Below are 23,346 nucleotides of genomic sequence, written 5' to 3' on the forward strand. Positions count from 1 at the left end.
TCATATTACACAGTGCTGGTTTGATCCAGGAAGTATACACGAGAGATGTTCAAATAAGCTACATTTTTATCTAACTATCAAACTTATATTTATGAATATTTAAACTGAATCAGTAACATATTAAAGTAGCGTAAATAACTAAATATCATCCAAAAAGGTCTTGAACACTAAGCTATGTAGATAAATATTAAATATCATAATGTGACAAACATGAGCAAATTTCTTCAAACAATTATTGGTGCAATATCGAAGATAAATGAGCCGCGTCACGACAAAACCAACATAATGGGTTTGCGACCAGCATGGATCCAGACCAGCCTGCGCATCCGCGCAGTCTGATCAGGATCCATGCTGTTCGCTTACCAAGTCTATTACAAGTAGAGAAACTGATAGTGAACAGCATTTAAAATAATTATAACACAAGTGTTTCCAATTACAGCTTACACACAAAAAGCTCAAAAATGAAGCAAAAGATTCCCTCATTAAGTTCAATATTGTAAAAAGTATCTAAATTTGCCATGTCTGTGTACAATGTATGAATATTTTTCAATAAACAAAATGATAATGAACAAATACTATGTATCATATTAAATACAAATATTTATATTTCTCAAGTATTAAAGCTGCACTTCTCCAGCTGAGTGGTTGTTCATATGACACAATTTTACAGAAAATATGAAATACTATTCTTATTATCATAATTATGTCTATTAAGTTACAAATAGATTCAGCATATATGGACTGGTTAAGAACATCTTTAATTATTTTTGTCATAAATAATTTGCACAAATCTGGAGGTGTGCAGCTTTAAAGACAAAATAAAACTACTACATTCATAACATTCACTCCATGCTTGCTGGTGGCAACTAAAATTAACCATGCGATCTGTGCAGACAGTCAGTGCATGTTTTCAAATCTTCCCTAAAACTGATGAATGGTTTAGTTCAGATTAAAGGATGGGTAATGTTCGTTTAAGATATTGAGCATGATAATGGTTAAGTAACATAGTCTCATGATCCCTACACTCACATATATTCTAATGCAGGCAGCTTTAATCATGATCAAAAGTCAACATGGTTTACAAATCTATGTGCTTCAGAAATGTGGGGCTGTGATACTAAATACTTGACTAGATTAAAAAATTTGTAGAATTTTTTTCAGTCAGTAAAACAATCAGCTGAATTATTTTGTCTGACCTTGAACATATTACTTCAGGCAAGAGTAAGCACCCGAGTAGTACCATCAACCACGGCTTTCATACATTTCATACACAAACTGCCTGAAATACTATGATAGTATATACAGGGATGTGTCTGAAAAGTAGTTCTTGATAATTTTTCTGGCAGTTTGTGTTATATGGGTATAATTTCAGTCATTTTATGATTATCTAAGGACTCTGATGCCAGTGGTCACAAGATGTAATGAAACCTGGCTACAAGTTAATCAAAGCAGATAAAATATAATGGATTTCACTTCAGTGGAATATTTTTATATGCAAGTACATGTTTATCCATGATGTATTTGAGCAAATGAGGGGAACATCTTTTTTGTATCTTCAAACTGCAAGTCATTTACATATAATAAGTCTTAGAAGAAGCATTCTTGCATATCAGTCCGGTTTAACAACTAGTTACACGGCAGCCAGTACGGACTGGAATATCTTGCCTCGTGTAAATGTTTAGGTCTTCACTGTTTGCTATTCAAAACCTACTTATTCATGAGGCATTACTGTTATAAACAGTTGCCTTTGAGCCAGATATTCCGGTCTGTACTGGCAGCCGGTGCAAGATCCTTACATTGTTTACTGATATTGTCTGCCAAGATTAAAATTTATAAACTATAAAATTTATAAACAGCAAAATCTATTTGTTCATAAGAAAACATGTAACTAACTTAAAGCAAATTTAATAATTTCTTTGAACATATGTTTTGATACCAGGTCATGACAAGTCAGTGTTTCTATTAGAAACATGTTAAAGTGGATTTAGAAATATTCAATGCTGTTTTCATGATTAAAAATTGCTTGTGATAAAAGGTGAAATAATATCAAATGCATTTTTAATTTGCAAAAGATACCATTAAATATCATCATTATAAATGAAACACATACATGTACCATACCCCTTCATATTTATAATGCACAGGTCAATATGAATATTCTGAATAAAGTTCAAACAACGTAATAGTTTGGTAGCTTCTATAGTAAATATTGGAACAAATTTTAAATGCAATTTATTTACCTTTGGAAACAGACCATGAACATACAGACAAGGATCAGCTGACACATCTGATTATATGTCTCAACATGGTCAGCACTGTTTGCTACTCGGTCATTTATTACTTTATAAGTTTCTTTAAATTGATTCATTTTTATCAGATCATTTTCTTAACCCTTAGCCTGTTGAATCAGTGTATTATGTCCAACCTTTGATTTGTTCATTCCAAGCTTAAGGGATTTATATCAAAATATAATCTAAAAGTTTAGACCCTGATGAGGTTACATAGATATGCAAGCTGACCTGGATTTATTCAGAGGTGGCAAAGGCTGATTACTTTCAGTTCCTTTAGTTCATGGGTTATCCATCACAAACACCATCAAGAAACGAAAATGGCATTGGACAGGACACATTGATAAATGTGTGTGCTGACCATTTCAAATAAGCAAATACTGAATAATATAATTCAAATTACAAATATTATGCAAGTAAGCATTTGTAAGTGTTTAAGATGAAAAATGACAAAAAATGAAAACCACAACAAAATTTGAAATAACGTCCGCTGTCACTCTATAATTGTTGGTAGACATAATGACTTTCAGCTATACAAGACAGTCTTAAACTACACATTTTATATTAATGGCCTATTAAATTTACGTATATTCATTATCAACAACATAAAATAAACAACAAAAAGGCGCATATTTAAAGCAGGGCAAGCTCAGTATGCAAGCTTAATTTTACTTAAACATTATGGTTGTTTCTTTAATAAAGCCATGCTGTCACTTTCTCATTTTCTTCAACAAAAAAAGTTTGTTTCTGAAATTGCATCATTCATTAACTTGTATAAATTCATATTTTGTCATATATTTCAATTGAGAAGTGGTACATCTTCAAAGCTTTTCTGCTATTTTAAAGGGACTCCACTGAGGTTTTTTGACATGATGGGACTGACAATATTTTTTCCAGATAAATGAACCATTTGATGAAGGTTTAGACCACTAATCTTTGTGCAAAATTTCAGATCATTCGCGCACTTCGTTTATCCAGAATACTTATTCAAATTGTAAAAAAATGACCCAAAATGAAAAGCGTTTAAACGCTTCTCACTCAAATTGGGCTAAGAAAAGCATAAAAATACAATTTGAAATTTATTTCGAAGTATATTTCTTAACTATCTTTGCATATATTTCTGTTTAAAGTGCCCCAGCTCATTTATGTTAGAATTTCAAATGTTATGTTTTTCGGCTTTTAAACCTTAGTGGAGTTCCTTTAAGTAAAATCTGAATTTTTTCTTTACTAAGGCATGGAGAGTTGTATGATTATTATTATCTCTTGTTTGGTTTTATGTTGCACTAACACAGCAACTTTTTAGCTTTACTAGTGCAGGAAAACCTCAGGTAACCCTCTGTGCATTTTTTTCAGGCATGAACGGGCAACTGAGTAGTACCATCAATGTTCTGATAGCTAGCTGGATAGCTTTTTTTCACATGAAAGAAACTAAAGTCCCTGGTGGAATACTTATGATGGATATATAAATAGTTCTAAAGTATTTACAGAAAAACATCACATAAAGAAAACCTATGTAAAGAAAACTTAAATAATAATAAAGCTGTTATAAGTTCATTCAATATGCTCGATAGCTGGAAATCAAACACAAGTGGCAATGTTTTTATATATATTTCATGATCTCTTACACTTGCATTCTGTATACTCTGGATACATTGCAAATCCAGGTAAATGATTTTCTGTAGAAATCCTCACCATTATGTTGAGAAAAAAAATGTCTTGCCCAAAATTTAACTATAAAGTTTTATTTAGTTTCCACCAAGTTGCTGGCCGCCACCACCCCATCTATGTCTACCAGGGTCATTGTCATCATTATTTGGGCGTCGCTGACTAGCTGGGGCTTGTCCAAACCCTGCCACACCCCCTCGTCTATTAGGAAAATATTTGTAACTGAAACAATACCAATAATTAGATTAATAATTTCATACAAAATTGTGTCATGATTTATTAGATGAACAATTAAGACCAACATAGGTTTTATTCGCCTGACAAAGCACATTATCAATGTTTCATTAATCAATGCACTGGAATTCTTTTTACAGGTATGCAACTGAAAAATAAAATATCAATTTTACAGGAGAGCAAAGACTCAATCTCATACTCAATCTTGTTGCCTGCTTCCTTTACGTGTGTATATTTATGTTTGTTTACCCTTGCCTCTAGAAAAATTACCATTACCATAGGGGTGAGCATACATAATTATATATATAGATATATATGTTTTCCTGTTTTTTTGTTTAATCTGAAATGAGTTCATAGCAACAAAGAAAATATCACAGAGCTTGCAGTAAGATAATTACTCCAGTTGACCGAATGTGCATTATTTTAGGCAAGCACCTGGGTCCAAACTCAATAATTTTTAAATAATGTTGGTACATAAGATAAAATCAGTGAAAAAGGGAGAATAAAACAAGTTATCCAGACAGAGTTATGTCCTTTTTATCTATGCAATCTGTTACAATGCTAAGTGTAAAGCAAACACTATTTTTTTAAACAATTGAATGTTTAATTCAAATGTGTGATAAAACCAGAGCTTAAAGCAACCTTGGCATACCTAAATAATTTTTTTATGAATGTAACTAAATAGTGTGACAATCATCTCAAGAGAACCAAAAAACTTACAGTATTTGAGGAGTATTTAGCAGTCTTACACCTCCGAAATCCTGTGGATATTTGAACATAAGGAAGAAATACATGTGGCCAACAACGATACCAACAAGTTCCATCAAACCCCTGCAATGATATATACAACAACATTAATAAATCATTATATACCAGGTAACAGATTTATACATCTTTCAATTCTTTCAATCACTATAACGATACACTCTCAATACTGAATATCAGTAAAATATCTATCATTCAATACAGTGTAGTAATTATATCATAATCAATGACTCTATAATTATTTTGTATCTATTTTCCCAAACATTTCAACAGGTTTAGACAGAGTAGACTTCAGTTACACCATAGCATGTATCAAACTTGTATCAATTATACATTATCCAATTATCTTATACCATAGGTCCACCCCCTAAGTTCATAATGGAGGGAGCATCAGATTTGTTATCCTGGGGTGCCTGGTTTGATCCCTGTGTAAGGCATAATTTTTCCAAGAAATTCATCTTGGACATCAAGTCTTATGGTCATTTGACTCTCTCACACATTTCAAAATTAATGGTAGTCAGTCACTTGCTGAGAAATTGGTTATAACTGGTTAGTTATCCCGAAAAGAGGGTTAGGTTGATCCAATGCCGAGACATGACCAAAAATGTGTGGAAATTTGAGTAAAAACAAGAAAAACAAACAATTCAGTATGATTGAACGCATCAATCATGTATCATTTTAAAATCATTGATTCTAATTTTTCTTTGTATTGTCTCTCTAGAAATTAGATTTAAAGTCGCCTGTACTACCAAAAATATAAAATCCTTCATAAACTTACCCTCCACCAACGATCATGTTGAAAGCTAACAGCACCCATGGCAAGTACATCGCCTGCAAAACCATTTATACATGAGGGCTACATGCAAAATTTAACTGTAACCAATAATTTATTTAAAGGAAATTTTAAAAGACTTCTTACTGAAGGTGACAAATCATGTGCTTACAACACAATTCTCATCTTAATATTTATATCATATAGTTATTTTACAGTTACAATATCAGCCTTGCAAACTACAGTTTCGATATTGTGTTTTTAAACAGATTACCATGGTAACAGATGCCATGACAACACTAACAACACAGTGATCCACACACATTTTGACTGAAAATCTTTAATCAAGTTTCTTCTACCATGATTCAATACTTACTACATGTACATACAAGGATTTTGTTTATTTCTTACCTTAAACCGTGTGCCAAACCAAAATGACACGATAGTATCTTTGTTCAGTTGACACCAAACATACAAAACACTTAATATCATGGGGTCCATCAAAAGCTGAAATATAAACATGCACATTGATAAAACACAAGGCTATGGAAGTATGACTAAAAGACTTAAGTGAAATTTTCTTTTTTTGCCCATATCTTATTTTCAAGTGACATATTTTAGGTTGTATGATGACTATCTCTGCTTTTCTGGTTCATGGTAATCTAATTGAAAAAACTGACATACAATAAATTAAATGACAAATGAAAGATTTCACTGTTCCTGGCAGATATTGAACCAATAAGACTATGATCTGAACAGAAAAAGATTAACCATCCATCTATAGATGTGTCTAGTAATCTACTTATTCTTTCTATTTTCTTTAAACTCAAAGAAAATTCTGTCTTAAGTTGTAACTGTATAAATGTGGAAATTAGGAACTAATATAATATATATATGTAAGAAATATACAACAACAAAAAATGTTAAATAAAAATTGAATCTTACCATTAAATCAGCACAAAATCCTATTATCTGTTGAGAAAGTTAAGAAAATCTATCCACTTTATAAAATAGCTAACATATTTATTGTTCATGGATAAATGATTTATATTACTTTACATGTATTTATATTATTTACATAGAGTCACTACCCAAATTTGCCTCGGAAACAGTTAAATAAGTTTTGAACGATTAATACATTACATTAACTTTCTGAACATACTACAATAAAAACAACCAGTCTCAAAATAAAAGTGTCCTGAGCTCACTTGAGATAATATATACAGCATTTGATCCACTAATTATGATGTATAATGAAATTTATATGAAGAATTTTTTTATGTTTCAAAATTTCACACGAAAGGATACCACCAGACACAGCCAGTTAAATAACAACATGAACACATACTCTGCTGGTTTTCCATCAAAGATTCCTGCAAAACATTTTAACATACAATATACATAACAGTTCAAGATGCCGTTATAAACATAGATAGCAAATATACCAATTGAGGTATAATGTACATATTGTTTTTTAACATTGTTGTGTGAAGATGTATAATAATTAATAATTATATTAATCTATAAATAATTAATTCTTACATTATATAGCTTAAATAAGAGTTAGTATACAGTCTTGTTATTTCCAATGATCTTCTTCTTTAAATAATAAAATAATGGACATGTAATATTCACATTAAACAAACACTGTCAAGGCTTCATTCTCAAAGAATGATATGACAAATTGTATCATTTGCAGAATTTTTTTTTTTACAAAAGTAAATGATGAACAAAACTAAAAAGGAAGAACATATAGTTTATTAGTTACCTGTTTCAAGTCTTGTAGAATAAGAATAGAGGAAATATAAGTTTATTAGGTAATGAAACCCTTTTGGTCCTGCAATTGGATAATACAACACTGATGTCACCAAACGCCATATCTGAAATATTTCTTGAAACATAAACATTGGAATGTATAAAATAATATGGGAAAGTCAAAGTGGTCCTGGGCTTTGGCTTGCCTGGCTATAGACTGCATGTGTATATTTAAAAGGAAATCAAATAAAACAACAATTAAAAATATATATAAAATTCTATACCAATCGGTGAAATTGACAGTATCATTTCTAATTGGGCGCAACCAGTACAGTGTAACTTCCGAATTCCGGAACTTCTGAATTCCGGAAACTTCTAAAAACCGAACATTTTTTTCGGTCCCGATTTTTTCCCTTCTATTTTCTATTAATATAATACTTCTGAATTCCGGAACTTCTAAATTCTGAATTCCGGACGATATTTTCGTAAAATTAGAGTCAAATCAATGCAATTTTACCTCCAAAAACCGGAAATATCCAAAGGTGTGAAATACATTGTAAAACGAGAATTTTTACCCTGCAGGAAGATTTAATCTCCCTATCGATTGTTTACTAATTAGCGGTGATCGTGTAATTTGACACGCGTTAAAATCACAAACTGTGAAATGGTATGTTTGAAGTGATGCGGTTAATCAAAGTAATTTACGGCGGTCAGTTAATTTGAAGTGTTTATTAGCGGATTAAATGACAATTAATTGGACAATGTATGCATCAAACGTCTTTAGGGATTTTATTGCATTTTATGTAATAATTAATTAACTAGCATCGGACGATATGTAAGTTTATGCAATTAACAACATTTCTACAAACTGATAGAAATTCAAAAGCATTTGCAGGTAAGATAAAAATGTATTCTTTTCATGCACATCTTTATCTTGATTAAAAGACTATTATATATGATAATACAGTAATGGCCACATCTTCTTTGACATTTAGTAATATTAAGTGGCTTAGTCTTGTCCGCATTATCATAAACCTCTGAATTCCGAAAACCTCTGAAATCCGAACTTTTTGACAAGTCCTATGGGTGTTCGGTTTTCGGAAGTTACACTGTAGTTAAAATATGATAAACACCGGGGTATTTTGATAACAGAAGAACTGCAACTTTTCGGCTAAAAAATCATCACAGAGGTGTTCCAATTGAAATTGGAATCGATCTATAAAATACCGACTGACACTTTCAAAATGAAAAATGTAAAATAAAGAAAAGAACAAAATACTTTTATCTGACTACCTCGTTCATAGGTTTTGCTTACTTTCATATTAAGAAGTCAGTATGAAGTCAAAATTTTGTGAACAAAAAAAAAATCAGATAATCATATTTATTTATTTATTTATTTATTTACGTCTCAATAACATATATGTACATATCAATCAATATAAAATACAGGATAAAACAAATGGCATACATATATGAAACCAATCAAATGTTTGATTTGCTAGAGACTATTAAAAAACTATACATTTTCACATTCTTAAAAACTCTATCACATATTTTAATGACTACTCACTTAATGTACATATACAGAAAAAGAAATGAAATGAAATGTCATCTGAGTTTGTTCTTAATCATAACTTTGTCAATTCAAAGATCTTGGCAAGTATTCATATTTGAGTAAAGTTAAAATTCAAACTACTCTGTCTATCCCATAGAAAGGCTGAAAAATTTAATCATAAACAAAATAGTTCAGAAAACTGTAATGTGCTAAACTGTATGAAGACCCAAATATTCATGTTCTATAACAACAGTGGTTGTGTCAAAATTATGACTTGGCATTGATTTGTATAACCAAAAACAAACCCTCCTTATTTTTCGGTTCTAAACTATACTAATTTCTTTACCATATATATACACATATTCTAAATGCTATGACCTAGAAAACTCTTCTTGATGATAATCTGTCGTTTTGTTTTGTTTTAAAATTATAACCCAGAATATCTTTAAAAGGAATAGTTTATAAAGCTCAACATTACAAAATGGCCTAAACAGTAAAAGCACAGGACTGATCTAATCAGACATATGAATTATTAATAAGGTTTTCTAGAGCAAGATAAAACAATGTTCATATACTAAAACAATGTTCATATACTAAAACAATGTTCATATACTAAAACAATGTTCATATACTAAAACAATGTTTATATACAATAAAAAAATATAGTACAGTTTAATATTATCCAGTATACAAACTATCACGACGCTTTTCTAACATTTGAAAGCAGGTTTTGGCACAGCAATTAACAATGGCCTCCTCATTCAGAAGTATCCTTATCTTTATCCTTATCATAAATCTATAATTCAATCAGTAATTACATCAGTTAAATTTTAAGTCTAAAAAATTAAACAGAAATAACACTTACCTGAAATTTATATATGACAGGTTCAAACAAAAGAATAAGATACATTGGATTAAGAAGACCAAATCTTGCAGCTATTGGAACAATCACTGATCCTGTGAACCAATATTTCGATATTTGAGGAATTCCTCTGTACCAATCACCAATATCATTAGACGCCATCTTCCAATACTACCACTTAGATGTATATCTATAAATGACAGTGTCTCCGAAACCGAATCACAAGTAAAATAGATGAATATACTTTGACGTGGCCTTTCTAAAATTTCTGCAAATTTCACCGGAAGTAAACACAGATTGGTGTCTTGAGAAAAATCTAACTTGTGAAATTTAAAATGAATCGTAGGTGAAACAACGCTAAATCTTTTCCTTCTCTGACATACGTTTCATAAACAACCCCAAACATGCCAATATCAAAGTTGCAAGTTAAGTTTAATTTTCATGATATTTATGCCATATAGACATTGGTCTAGAGTACCATTCAAAACAGTAATTAGATATTTCAATAAAGGTATAAGTTCAATTGAATATTTGAACATGCCAATCGTGATCAAGGGATTAAGTCATGTATGTATGTATGTACAACGCCGATAAAAAGCCTGTACAAACAGATTACATTTGATCTTCAGGGTAATGTGCAGGATTGAAAATAAAATTATTTCTGTATAACAAAGAAAGCCTACAAAACATTTGAAAAGCGCCAGACTGTATTGTATGCACATACAATCTGTTAAAAAAATCGTTGACATATTACTATAACAAGTACTAGCGGCAGACTGTAAACTGTGCCAAATATACGGGAAAACGCCCCTGAGAGCATCCTAGAATTAAAAAAAAAATCCGGGGGAGCATGCCCCCGTACCCGCCTAGATGCTGGCTAAAACCAACCAAATTGGCCGCACCAATAACAAAATCGTGACGACGGGCCTGTGTAACATTCGGAAATTTGCCTGTTTCGGACTAAATGTTATATTTCTCTCCCCTTATCTGTACTACGCCATTTTGTTCATATTAAATCACGTATTTGATTATACTCTTGTTGGTTGATCTACATTCATTATATTGGCGAAGCGTTACAAGGAGACAGCCATAAACACACCAAGAATGCCAAGCTGACCAAATTTCAAGAGAATATCGAATAAAACAGTTTGGATGTGTGGTTTTCCAGGACATTTTCACGACCATCAAAAATTGTACAGTGCAAACAAGATACGCTATGAATATGGCAAAGCATCGAAACGAACTCTTTGGCATAATCTACTTAAGGGCTTTCATTATAAGAGGTAAGGACAAATAGATAAAACCAACACCATTTTAAATATCAATACATGTTTCGCTTTATTAGCTTCGTCAGTTGATACATAAAACAGGAAATGGCGTAAACGTACCAAACACACGTCTATGTTAATAGACGCCACGTTTGGCACGTAAAAGAAAAGGTATTATATTATAATCAAATAAAATATATAATTATAAGAAGTTAAAATTCAGTTTAATATTTTATCGAGCATCTAAACTTTTCACCAAATTTATTTTCTCAAATATCTGTAATATAGTCGAAGTTAAGTGTATCCCACTGTAATTTGATGAAAAGTATATTCTTTCATGGGAATGGTTACATTAATTCAATTTAGAAACTGCACAGTCAATTTAAAATTGGTAAAAGTAAGACAAGCTATGATTCAACAGTGTCGTTTATTTGACTTAAAACCATAATAGCGTCGTTCATTTGATTTAAAACCAAGTCCAAAAAAGCTCCAGTTATTTATTGGGAAAAAACATACATAAATACAAAAATAACAAAGATTATAGACATTTATATCATTCAAAAGACATCAAATATTTCTTTGATCAAGAATTTTGACAATTTGTATGTGACTAATTTTCAGAATTTATTTATCAAACTGTGTTTGATATTTTTTAACACAGATCTACTTCATAATTTATTTCATAAAACATAATAAATTTAAGATAAAGGAAAACACACTTTTAAAATGATAATCAATAATTTAATAGACACAACAACCAAAGATGTTCAGAAATCTATGATCATTACCATAATACCAACTCAATAATTTCCCAAATGTCAAAATCTAATTAATTGCAAGTTCTGTAAATGAATAGCAGCACATATAAAACGCATCATTAACAAGAATCATCTCATTTTCTATATATAAACAAAACTTTAATGACATAATATCGACCACAATACAAACGTTACACGAATATTAAGAATAGTATGACAGCAGATATATTATATAATAGCAGATATGCTATGCTCAAATTTAACATTAAAAAAAATGATAATTGCTCCACTATCTCCTTGAATATATAAAATAAACGTGTTTTGTCTTCACGAAAAGTATATAAAAGTATATATGCTATGTTTTAAACTCTTGAAAGAATCGATAAAAACCCGGGAGCTTAACAAAAACCGGCAGCTAAACAAAAACCAACTTTACTTGACACATAATTTTGAGAATGCAGCTTCCCATACATAGTTTGTATTATTTATTCCAAAATTAGATACATTTAGAAAGAGTATTATAGATAACAATAAATTTCTGTGATAAAAATATTTCACTAAAAGATGAGTATAGTATATATTTAATGGCTGAAACATTATATACATAAAATTTGCAGTATAATACAATGTAGTTTGAGTAAAAATATAACGCAAACAATGTTATCATGCAAAGAACATAATATTTCGACGGAAAGAAGTTTATTCTCACACCCAGATTCATGCTAATGGACACATTTCAAACGGTAATTTTTAACAAAATTAGGTCAGAATATGCAAAGAAAGCACTTACTGCGTCAGTCACGCAGTAGAAATATGATGATCAATACTGCAAAATCAGTCATTTATTTCATGTGCTGGTATTTAAAATGCAAATTATTCCAAGAATTGTGATTTTTTTTTTACTTTTCTTAAGATGAAAATATTCTTTTTTTCGAAGTTGATTTTCTTAGTTTATCATGTCTCACCTGGAGGCATGCTGCCTTAAGTAAGCACTTTTATTCAGATACAACGGCTTAAATGCTTCCGATAACACAAGTTGTTGCATGTGAGAACAGCTTTAGCGTGTGGTGGTTGGGTGGAACGAACGAGGTGGCGCTTATTAGTTAAGAATATAACCAATCTCAATCTGACAATATTTGAGCCGCGTCACGACAAAACCAACATAATTGGTTTGCGACCAGCATGGATCCAGACCAGCCTGCGCATCCGCGCAGTCTGATCAGGATCCATGCTGATTGCTATCAGTTTCTCAACTTGTTATAGGGTTTGTAAGCGAACAGCATGGATCCTGATCAGACTGCGCGGATGCGCAAGCTGGTCTGGATCCATGCTGGTCGCAAACCCATTATGTTGGTTTTGTCGTGACGCGGCTCATTTGTCGTTTACCAATTTCGTTTTATTTTTTTCCCATACAATTTATCTATTGATGACATGAAGAAAATTAAGCGTCATTGACCGAGTGGTTTAGGTCGTTGACTTCAAACCACTTGCCCTTCACTGTGTAGGTTCGAATTCTTAAGTGAATAAGCTATCCAGCTAAATATACTGTGTTGGTGACACGTAAAGCCAAAAAAATACAATACTTCAATTTGTTAGGACAGTATGTACATATTGAATTATAAATAAATATTTATGTAAAATAGAAAGTACAAATAAAAAGCGAACAAACAACACCTCAAAATACTTTTTTGTAAAAAATTGCTTCAAAAAGTCTACAATGCAGTTTTGTTTCTTTTTTTAAGAACACTGCCAACCTAGAAAAAAGATGAAACTACAAAGTGCATGACTAAAAATATAATTTATCTTAATAACATTTTTGATATGTAAATGTATTATAATAGTATACTAGTATTACGTGATAAGTGATTAGTACAAATTAAAAGTAGTTATACCACATGACTACAAGTGTAAACAAAACAGAGGAACTATCCTTTGTATAATGAAAAAGCATTATAAGCATCCGACGAAAAAAAAAAAAATAGATAACGAAAAAAAAAGAAAAATAAGAAAATTAAATGAATAAATAAAAAATAAATCCAATTTCGGTAAAATTATTATTGGAAAATATGCCTGATATTGAGAATCGTATTAAGGATGCCAGTTGTAAATCTTTTATATTCAAAACCTCTAAAATGTCGTCAACAGGTACTTTCGGGTTTTAAAACATAGTATATGAATAATGTACTTTATACTTGCACATTGTTAATGTATATATTTACTTAATGTAAGGGGGGTAGGTCTACAATGGGCACATTTTCCATAAATTTTTCAAATATAGATAAAAACAATAGAAAATAGTCATTTAGATAAATTTATAAAAACAATTAAAATGTATTGATAAAGTTTTAAATGATTAAGAATGAACATTTTTATAATTAATTGAAAAAATTGTATGGAATTAACCTAAAATTTTCGGTTTAACTGCGAAATTGTTTGTATATTGTTTCTTTTATTTTCAAATTGTGTGCAAGTTTTAATCATTTGGAAAAACTCGCCGGAACATCATTTTAGTTTCTTTCAATGGTCTATAAACCACCCCATGACAAACGCCAAAAGGGTGGACATTGCCAGGAGTAACGTTCCTGTTGTAGCTGGACCTATATTTTAAAATAAACGACTTTATGAGTTATATAGCTTCTTAAACATGATAGACAGAAACATATGTTTGGAAATATAAGTTACATGTTAATGTACAACAGATTCGTTTCGATAAGGTTTTTCTTTTGCATATTTATACAGTATGATAAATAAATCATGGAATTAATCCATCAAAACTAGTTACTTTTTTAATGAAGCAGCCATATATGTGGAAATATCCCGATTTTTTGTTGTTCTTTCAAAAGCGTTGACAGAAAATATTGATGTCTCCAAAGTATCAGCCGATATATTCATTGATGATGTCAAAACCTATGTTCATTAAGTCTACCATTTGAAACTAAATTCTTTTTTCGAAAATTGGGTTGAAACCATTTATAAAAAACATTTCTGCGTACAAAAGTATTGGAAAAAATTGCTTCTATTGTGCACAATGTATAATTGATTAAAGCACATTTCATTGATCACACCTAGTCCTATAAATATGACGTCGCTTTGAGATATTTTTGCTTCTGGGCAAAGCAACGTCATATCGAAATTGCTCAAAAACCCATAGCATGTTCCGCCAGAAAATCGGGCGGAACGAAAAACAATGAAGACAGCGTGTATTTACATAATTTTTGACCTATTTATGAACAAAACTAAAAAATAAATACCTTTAGTCAAAATAATTAAACTGTCACATCCGAAAAATCATGATTAAATCCTCTAATGTATTTCAATTCCTTTTACAGCCGATAAACAAATGGCGGCCGTAAAGTGCGCGAAATCTGATTGGCTAATTCAAATGCAAGCCTTTAACTGAGTCAGAACAATCTAACGGAATATTTTTTTAACGAAATAATTGCCCATGCACCGTCAGTGTGTTCGAATATATTTTTCCGTTCAAAAATTTGGAATCAATCTGTAAAGCACCTTGCTTAACCAGTATGGCTGATAGACAAAAATAGATTGATGTTTATATTTTATTTTAAATTGATAAGTACATCGTTTGAAAGTTTTTGTGTATGATTGAGCATGAAATTGAAAGAAAATATGATAAGCTTTTGAATAAAGCTTGAAAGGCAAGACAATAGACATTTTTGGAATTTTTTATGATGCTATGCGTTTTTGAGCAATAACTATTAGACGTCAGGCTTGACCGACAAAAACCGTAACAAGCCTGTAACGTCTAATATATTGGACTATGATCACACCTAGCAATAATTGAAAAAAGTTTTAATAATTTAAATGTGAAAATAAAGCATAACTTTGTTAATGGGATAGTCTGCTTTGTTTTATCTACATAACTTTAAAAGCTTTTCAGTTTTACCATGCCATTCGGAACTGCCTCGGCTATTATCTATAATATTAACCTCGGAAACAATACGGATTGAAAGTAATTCTACCACGTGGTTTACAGATGTAAACAAAAACAGAGATAATGTAAAACGAATGCATATATTTGACATCTATGTCTGTTCCGGTACTCTTATGCTTGAAAATAAGTCTGACAACAATTTGTAATTTAAATATGCCCACTGATGTTCAATTTTAAACAAATCCGACTAAATGTCAACAGGTTGGTTTTTTGTACTTTCGGTTTCTACAGCCTTATTTGTAAATATATAAATAATGTATTGTTTGCTTTTGTACCTATGAATTCACTTATTTTAAGTGGACTTTTACTATATATATTGGAAATAAACGTGTCAACAACTCCCAGCATTAAATTACTATTTGTTTACATGTTTAATTTCTTAGCGTAGGTTAGACCGGAATACCGCATCCGTTCTGTGTATTCATACTATTGTGTTCGAGGTCCTTATCCGAAGTCTGACGGAAAGGGCCGAGTAGTTGCGATTGGTACCATGCATACCATGTATTCCATCATTTCAAATGAATTGTAAAACTGTAAGCTTGCGCTGAATTGAGAAATAATATGAAATGGAGAAAATAAGAATCCCTAAAGAAAGCCCAACACGGCAAACTTGAAAATGTTGCAGGCTCGGTTTGATTGAGCCTTTTCTCTTCCTCTTTTTCTTCTCATTAACTGGTACATGAAGTATTCCTTCAAATATTTTCTTTTTTACGGAAAGTCCCGAGAAACTTCGGATAAGTTCCTCGAATGTTCGTCTATTTTTTAAAGAAGTAATTAATTTGATGAAAGAGTGATGTCATTTACTCCCTGTTTTTGTTTTCCAAATAATATAAATTTTCATGAATGAACCTGAAAATGTGGCCCAGCATGGCAAAATTGAAAATTTTTGAATGACGGTTTTTGAATGATTTTGTTTTTAAATAACACCTAAAATTTTAGTTTGAACATTTCGATTTTGCGATAACACATCAGATGATTAAGTCGGTGCTGTGGTGGATCGTACACAGAAACACATAATTGAGCCGTGTCACGACAAATTTAACATAATGGGTTTGCGACCAGCATGGATCCAGACCAGCCTGCGCATCCGCGCAGTCTGATTAGGATCCATGCTGTTTGCTAACAGTTTCTCTACTTGTTATATGGTTTGTAAGCGAACAGCATGGATCCTGATCAGACTGCCCGGATGCGCAGGCTGGTCTGGATCCATGCTGGTCGCAAACGCATTACGTTGGTTTTGTCGTGACACGGCTCAATGATCAATGCCGTCCATGGCTTACTGAAAATACCGAGCTTACAACATTTGTATTTGATTAAATTGAAAATGATGATTGTTGATGATTGAAAAATTTAAAAAAAGATTGTGTTTTGTCAGTTACAATGTATCATTAAAAAGGTACATTATTCCCCAGACACAAATAATGTTTTACTTTTTAAGAAAGGGCAAACATGACTTTTATAATGTGTAAATAATAGTTTAAGAGAATTGTTAGATGCTTGTTACCTGACAATGTAGCGATAAATGTGAACTAATTTGTCATAAAAGGAGCAAAATGTAAACTAAGTATTCCATACAAAACACTAATTCACTATAACTGTACTTCTTGTAACAAAAAAACAACAGATGAAAAAGATGGTTCTGTTTATTGGCCAATCAATTCCTTGTTGGATACTATAAAAGTACACCAAAATTAAAAAGCCTATGAGAACTAAATATAAAATCATAATATGAGGCATAATGGGCCTTTAAGCTGAATTTATACCAGATGGCAACAATGACCCCATTCAGATTTTGAGAGTCTCGAAGCAATCTATACAGAATAAAACATCGACAGTCTTAAACATGTCTACACCATCTATAACACTCAAATTTTGATCTTTTCCTTAAATAGAATTAAACTATATATTTATTTCATTAACGCACAAAAGAATGATTGTACATGTTTACTGTTTGCCTCTTATTACTTCTGTCAAACATCATTTGTAATAGCTCTCCGGAACATCATTTTAGTTTCTTTCAGAGACTGTAGACTAAATGGTTGATAAATCACTCCAACCCAGTGACCAAGGGGATGAGTAATCCCTGGAGTAACATACTGTCCGTTGAGGTTCACGCCGCCACAAGCGTTATACCACCAAGCACCATGACAATGAATGGCGCAGTTCTTGATGTAGTTAGCTCTATCTTCGTCTTTTGTCGTAAAATGCATACCATTGTGGTATGACATAAAGTTCGGGAATGTTTCATGCACGGTAGTTCCATCAGCGGCCATTAAGTCAAATCTTAATTCATTCTTTCCTTGAGACGTCATTTCTTGTAAATACTTCAGACCTTAAATGCAAATATCAGTATTCATAATTCAGTAGTGCTTTCTACCAGTTTGACTGTTTTATCTGCATTGTGAAGATGATTAAGTCATGAATATTAAAAAAAAGTGAAATATTGACCCTATTAAATGGCTTTAACAAAAATGATAATGTTAAATGACACGTTAAAACTCCTTATGACATACTATTATACGTTCATACGCTCCCTCAATAGCTTATTGAAAACACTACCGTTACTACAAACAAATGGACGGTAGTGGAACATTCGACCGATGCGCAGGAGAGTAATACATTCATTATGAAAATAAAAAAAGGAATGCGTATAAAGATCAACAGGAGTGAACGAATTTCACAGAGCAGTCCCATCTTAAATTTAGCCACATAAGACTATTGGAAAGGCACCCAGTAGAGCACCGTACAGAAATCAACCATCTTACCTAGCCAAAACTCTGTATTCAAATTGCCAAATCCATATTCATACTCCGTTGAGTTCCTGTAAAAGTCTACAGAACCATCAAATCGTGTCTGAAGTACCTATAAAGTGCCATAAAAAGAATATATTCTCATGGAATTATTCTCACACAGGGACAATTTCAGAGGCAGCGAAAATTCCAACAGATGTAAGTCTTGACCAATAATTTTTGTTCATAATTTCAGATCATTCGCTTACTCCGTTTTTCCAGAGTAATCATTCTAGTCGTGAAAAATGACCCTAAATTGAAAAGCATTACAACGCTTTTCACACAAATTGGGCTACGAATAGCGCAAAAAAACAGCAATTTATGACTTAGTATATTTGTTAATAATCATATATATCTTTCTGTTTTAAAATGTTTTCCTTGATCTATGTAAAATCTCCAGTGTTGTGTTTTATGCTTTTGTATCTCAGTGGACTTCCTTTAAAGTGGACATTTTATTTCTTTGATTAAAATAATGTGTATCACATGACAGAACAATTAATGCTAAAATATATACTGTGCTCATCCTTGAAGAAAAATATTTTAAATAAAGCTGCGTTCACTATTACAGGTCAAGTAAAGTCGGTCTTTTCTTAAAAGTTTTTTTAATGAAACTATATATTTTTAATGTGATCATCTATTGTGTGTAGGGTTTTAAACATAATATATCTACTTTGTGTGAAGTAAAAACATGTATATTTAATATTTACAAAGAGAATGTGTAGCGATTATCAATATTTTCAAATATCAAATTTGAGCAAAGTATACCTTTAATTGAAAATATGTACAATTGAAGATATCCATCGACAACAATGGAAATAATGTACCGGTAAATAGTTCGTAATGAGAATTAATACAATTGTTACTACATTTATTATAAGTGTTACGTGAACGTTTATAAGTATGCAGCTCGTGGCCGGAAATTTCATAATCATAATTGGCCCGCTAAATATATGCACGTTCAGGCAAACCAGGCAATGTCCGAGCTATGATAGTGTTTATTAACTTGAAATATCTTTTACAAAAGCTTCGATAAACTATTTCATATTAAATCTTCCTCTTTTTAACACATTTTTACCGTCCAACCGCCACCTTCTGTGTCCATGTCACATACAACTGACAATGTTTTACGTGATTTCCATAGTTTAATTTCATGTTGCCCACTGGTAGCAGAAGGGAAATAACGCTTAACATCTGTACAGTCTGTTGGCATAACTGAAAACAACAAAAACAACAAAACAACAACAACAACAAAAACAACGGAATTAACAAGCATTTTGTAAAAAATATTATTTATTGTAAACGTGGATTTTAAATTGATTTAATCTAAAGATACTGAAAATGGTACTTTCTAAAGTTATTGAATATAATCGTCAGGTCAAGGAAAGAAATATATAGACAATGTAATTATTGGTAGTAACCCTTTGTTATAGTTGTCAACCGTATATTTATATATTGAACCATACTTTCATTTTTCGACCTTTCCGATTTTCCCACTTAAAGTTACGGTATAACATATTTGGTTTTACTTGACCCCTAAACTTTATTTATATATACATGTTATTATTTTCTAATCGTTCAATAGTGATTAGATTAGTCTTCAAACATTGTCAAGTAAACAATTCCTTGCACACCAATGAACGTACACAATTGTATTTCCTCGCATTTGTAGCCACCTTTGAAGGGAATACATTTTTGAGTCTCTGAACATGGTCGCTGACCACAAGCTCCGGCAATCACCTGTAACAATAGAGAAATGTACTTATATATATTCCTTAACATATCGTTCTGTTTGAATGTACTATATTCTTAAGACAAAGTAAAAATTACTTGAGCATCATCCGCCTTTCAAATAGTATTTAGATAAAGCTTATGTTCTGGGTAAAGGGTAGTCCTCTGGTGGCAATAATCACAACAAAATTACATGAAAATTGCAGACCTGGTTTTACTGAGTTTTCATATAAAGTTTCATTTTTACTAATCTAAAAAGATAAAATCTGTAAAGAGCAAATGAACAAAACAATATACAACAACATTCAAGCTCGACTTGATCGAGTATGTTCGTGTCTTTTATGTCACAAAGGACTTAATTAATTATCAAGATTAAAGACAGTTTTTTAATGTTTTTAATAATCAGTGATCGCGAAGAAAATAAAAGACGAAGTGTGCGATATAGTTTTGCTGTAGAAAAATGAAAGCTTTAAAGAACGACCAAGGAAATGATAGAAAACGACGCAGGCTCAAATCGGTTAAACATCGGTTTTAGAAGAATTCAAAATTTTCACTTAAAAACGTTTTAAATTTAGAGGCATCATATCGCTTTGATCAAGGAACCTTAAACACCCTCTGTTATGAGCTGCGTTACGTCAAAACCAAAGTAATGCGTTTGCGACCAGCATTGATCCAGACCAGCCTGCGCACCCGTGCAGTCTGATCAGGATCCATGCTGTTCGCTTACAAACCCTATTACAAGTAGAGAAACTGATAGCGAACAGCATGGATCCTGATCAGACTGCGCGAATTGCGCAGGATGGTCTGGATCCATGCTGGTCGCAAACGCATTATGTTGGTTTAGTCATGGCGCGGCTCAAATATGTTAACTTTTAAATGTACACGAGCATTGAAAGCTCATTTTGGTTTAACCACCCATGAGATTAAATTGTATTTATTACATGCTTTTCGGTGGTTTATAGAAATATATCAGTGATATAAAACTGGTAATTTCACTGTTTGAAACAGTGAAAATACCACTTTGATAATTTCACTGTTTTGAATTTTAGCCCCTTACGTTGTTTCAGTGAAATACCGGCGTGCACAGTACTGGGTACCAACTTAATGACGTGACGTCGTAAATGACGACACGTTGTATTATTATTTGGCGCGCTTTTCATTCAGTATTAGGTTAAATGTCTTTTTAAAACGTTTCTTTGCATGTAATAAAAAGAAAATTTGTTTAGTTTAGTGTAAGATTGAAATATATTTTACCTTGTGAACACCAAAAGTTCATATTTCACTCGTGGCTGCGCCACTCGTGAAATATACCTTTTGGTGCTCACTCGGTGAAATATATATTCCGATCTTACACTGAACTAAACAAATATCCTCTATATAACGGTTACAGAAGAGAGAAAGTGTTTTTATTTGCTTTTTTGCGTGTAAATTATAATATATAAACTATTCTAACACGACTCGCATTTTTCCCTGTTGAACATAGAAGAACCGAAAGTGTGTATTATTTAAGAAATAATATATCCCAAACTGTGATTTTATTGCTCAATAACATCACTGTTTGGAGTTTGGATGCGAGGAATTATATCACGAGGGCGTAGCCCGAGTGATATAATGATGCGCATCCGAACGACTAACAGTGGTGTTATCAAGCAATAAAATCACCGATTTGGATATATTATTTCGATTCTAACACGACATCAACAAATAAATGCTGCCGTACCTGATATTTAGCTAAATTGCGCCTGATTTGTTTCCGTACTTATTGTCAGCGCGTCACATTTTTAGTGGTTACGTCACGTGTATTATAAATACGTTACATGTCTAAATATAGAACGTCAAACAGTGATTTTATAGCATTACAACACACACTTTCGGTTCTTCTATGTTCAATAGGGAAAATTCGAGTCGTGTTAGGATATGCTGTTTGACGTTCTATATTTAGACATGTGACGTAATCATAATACACGTGACGTTACCACTAAAAATGTGACGCGCTGACAATTAGTACGGAAACAAATCAGGCGCAATTTAGCTAAATATCAGGTCCGGCAGCATTTATTTGTTGGAGTCGTGTTAGAATCGAAATAATATATCCAAATCGGTGATTTGCCTTCATCTTATATAGTACATCAACTCGAATTACTCGAATTGAGTGGTAAGCCCAACAATGTGGACAGAATGTGATAGTTGAAGGAGATTAAAAGCCTAAAGATATACATACATGGGGCCAGTCTGAAACATCCGAGAAGATCGAACCTGGCTTGTGCTGAAATTCTCCTTGCGAAACAGATTTGCTATCCGCGTCATTAAGTTTACACGAACCATGAAAGTAATCCATACTTTTACACATGGAAACATAAAAACATTCACGAGCACACATGTGTAGGTTCTGAACTTTCAATTCTACGATATAATGTTTGTTAAGACGTTTATTCAAGAATTCTGATTTCATTTGGAATGGCTTCACACAATCATTGGCAAAAGCACATGACAGCCAAACTAGAACTAAGTACGTTACTTTCTTTCCAAAACTTAATTTTGGATTTTTTTTCTCACAAAAAGTTTCCATTTTTATCACTTCCTGTCAGATCAAATCTATTTTGCAACTTCGTTGTCCTAAATAATTTCTTTTCCGAACAAATAATATTTTAGAAAATTTCTTGCAAAAACAATGTGTATAACTGCAGATTTTATTTTAGATAATTATTTTAAATAACATTAGAATCTAAAAGTAGAAGCACCGAGTTCCTTACTTAACCGAACAATTCCTTGATACAAAGATAAAAAAAAACAACCAAATTTAACTTCATCTCAAAAATAAGTTCAATTTCATTTGCCCGTACAGTAATTATTTATATTCGCATGCTTTCTCTCTGTAAAATGCCTAACATTATGTAGGCTATTCAATTAATATATTATTCATTGGCTATTTCAAAAGAGGCTCATCAAATA

General features: G+C 31.8%; 2 protein-coding genes across 2 annotated transcripts; both read right to left on the minus strand.

Moving 5' to 3' along the window:
* Positions 1-229: 229 nt before the first annotated feature.
* On the minus strand, positions 230-10,201 carry LOC132746571 (derlin-1-like). The gene is made up of 8 exons (XM_060735771.1): positions 9,900-10,201; positions 7,493-7,604; positions 7,033-7,097; positions 6,670-6,696; positions 6,136-6,231; positions 5,731-5,783; positions 4,908-5,018; positions 230-4,175 (listed from the first exon to the last, which is right to left on the minus strand). The coding sequence occupies exons 1-8, from the start codon at positions 10,056-10,058 to the stop codon at positions 4,034-4,036; spliced, it is 765 nt and encodes a 254-aa protein (XP_060591754.1). The 5' UTR covers positions 10,059-10,201; the 3' UTR covers positions 230-4,033.
* Positions 10,202-17,847: 7,646 nt separating this feature from the next.
* Positions 17,848-23,137, minus strand: LOC132746559 (microfibril-associated glycoprotein 4-like). The gene is made up of 5 exons (XM_060735743.1): positions 22,616-23,137; positions 20,310-20,403; positions 19,742-19,878; positions 18,643-18,739; positions 17,848-18,209 (listed from the first exon to the last, which is right to left on the minus strand). Exons 1-5 carry the CDS (start codon positions 22,961-22,963, stop codon positions 17,848-17,850), a joined length of 1,038 nt encoding a protein of 345 aa, XP_060591726.1. The 5' UTR covers positions 22,964-23,137.
* Positions 23,138-23,346: the final 209 nt, after the last annotated feature.

Source organism: Ruditapes philippinarum, unplaced genomic scaffold, assembly GCF_026571515.1.
Source record: "Ruditapes philippinarum isolate M1 unplaced genomic scaffold, ASM2657151v2 ctg1152_1_1_1_1, whole genome shotgun sequence".
In the NCBI taxonomy this organism is placed as follows: domain Eukaryota; kingdom Metazoa; phylum Mollusca; class Bivalvia; order Venerida; family Veneridae; genus Ruditapes; species Ruditapes philippinarum.

Bases quoted from the DNA above. Each gene is read 5' to 3' on its own strand.
- LOC132746571 (XM_060735771.1), bottom strand. From the start codon at position 10,058: ATGGCGTCTAATGATATTGGTGATTGGTACAGAGGAATTCCTCAAATA. The intron at 7,098-7,492 runs GTAACTAATAAA...AATGTTTTGCAG, and splicing joins TTCTACAAGACTTGAAACAG to GAATCTTTGATGGAAAACCA. The intron at 6,697-7,032 runs GTATCCTTTCGT...CTTTCTCAACAG, and splicing joins TTAACTGGCTGTGTCTGGTG to ATAATAGGATTTTGTGCTGA.
- LOC132746559 (XM_060735743.1), bottom strand. From the start codon at position 22,963: ATGGAAACTTTTTGTGAGAAAAAAAATCCAAAATTAAGTTTTGGAAAG. The intron at 19,879-20,309 runs GTACGTTCATTG...TGTTGTTTTCAG, and splicing joins ATGCGAGGAAATACAATTGT to TTATGCCAACAGACTGTACA. The intron at 18,740-19,741 runs GTAAAAATGTGT...GGCACTTTATAG, and splicing joins CAGAAGGTGGCGGTTGGACG to GTACTTCAGACACGATTTGA.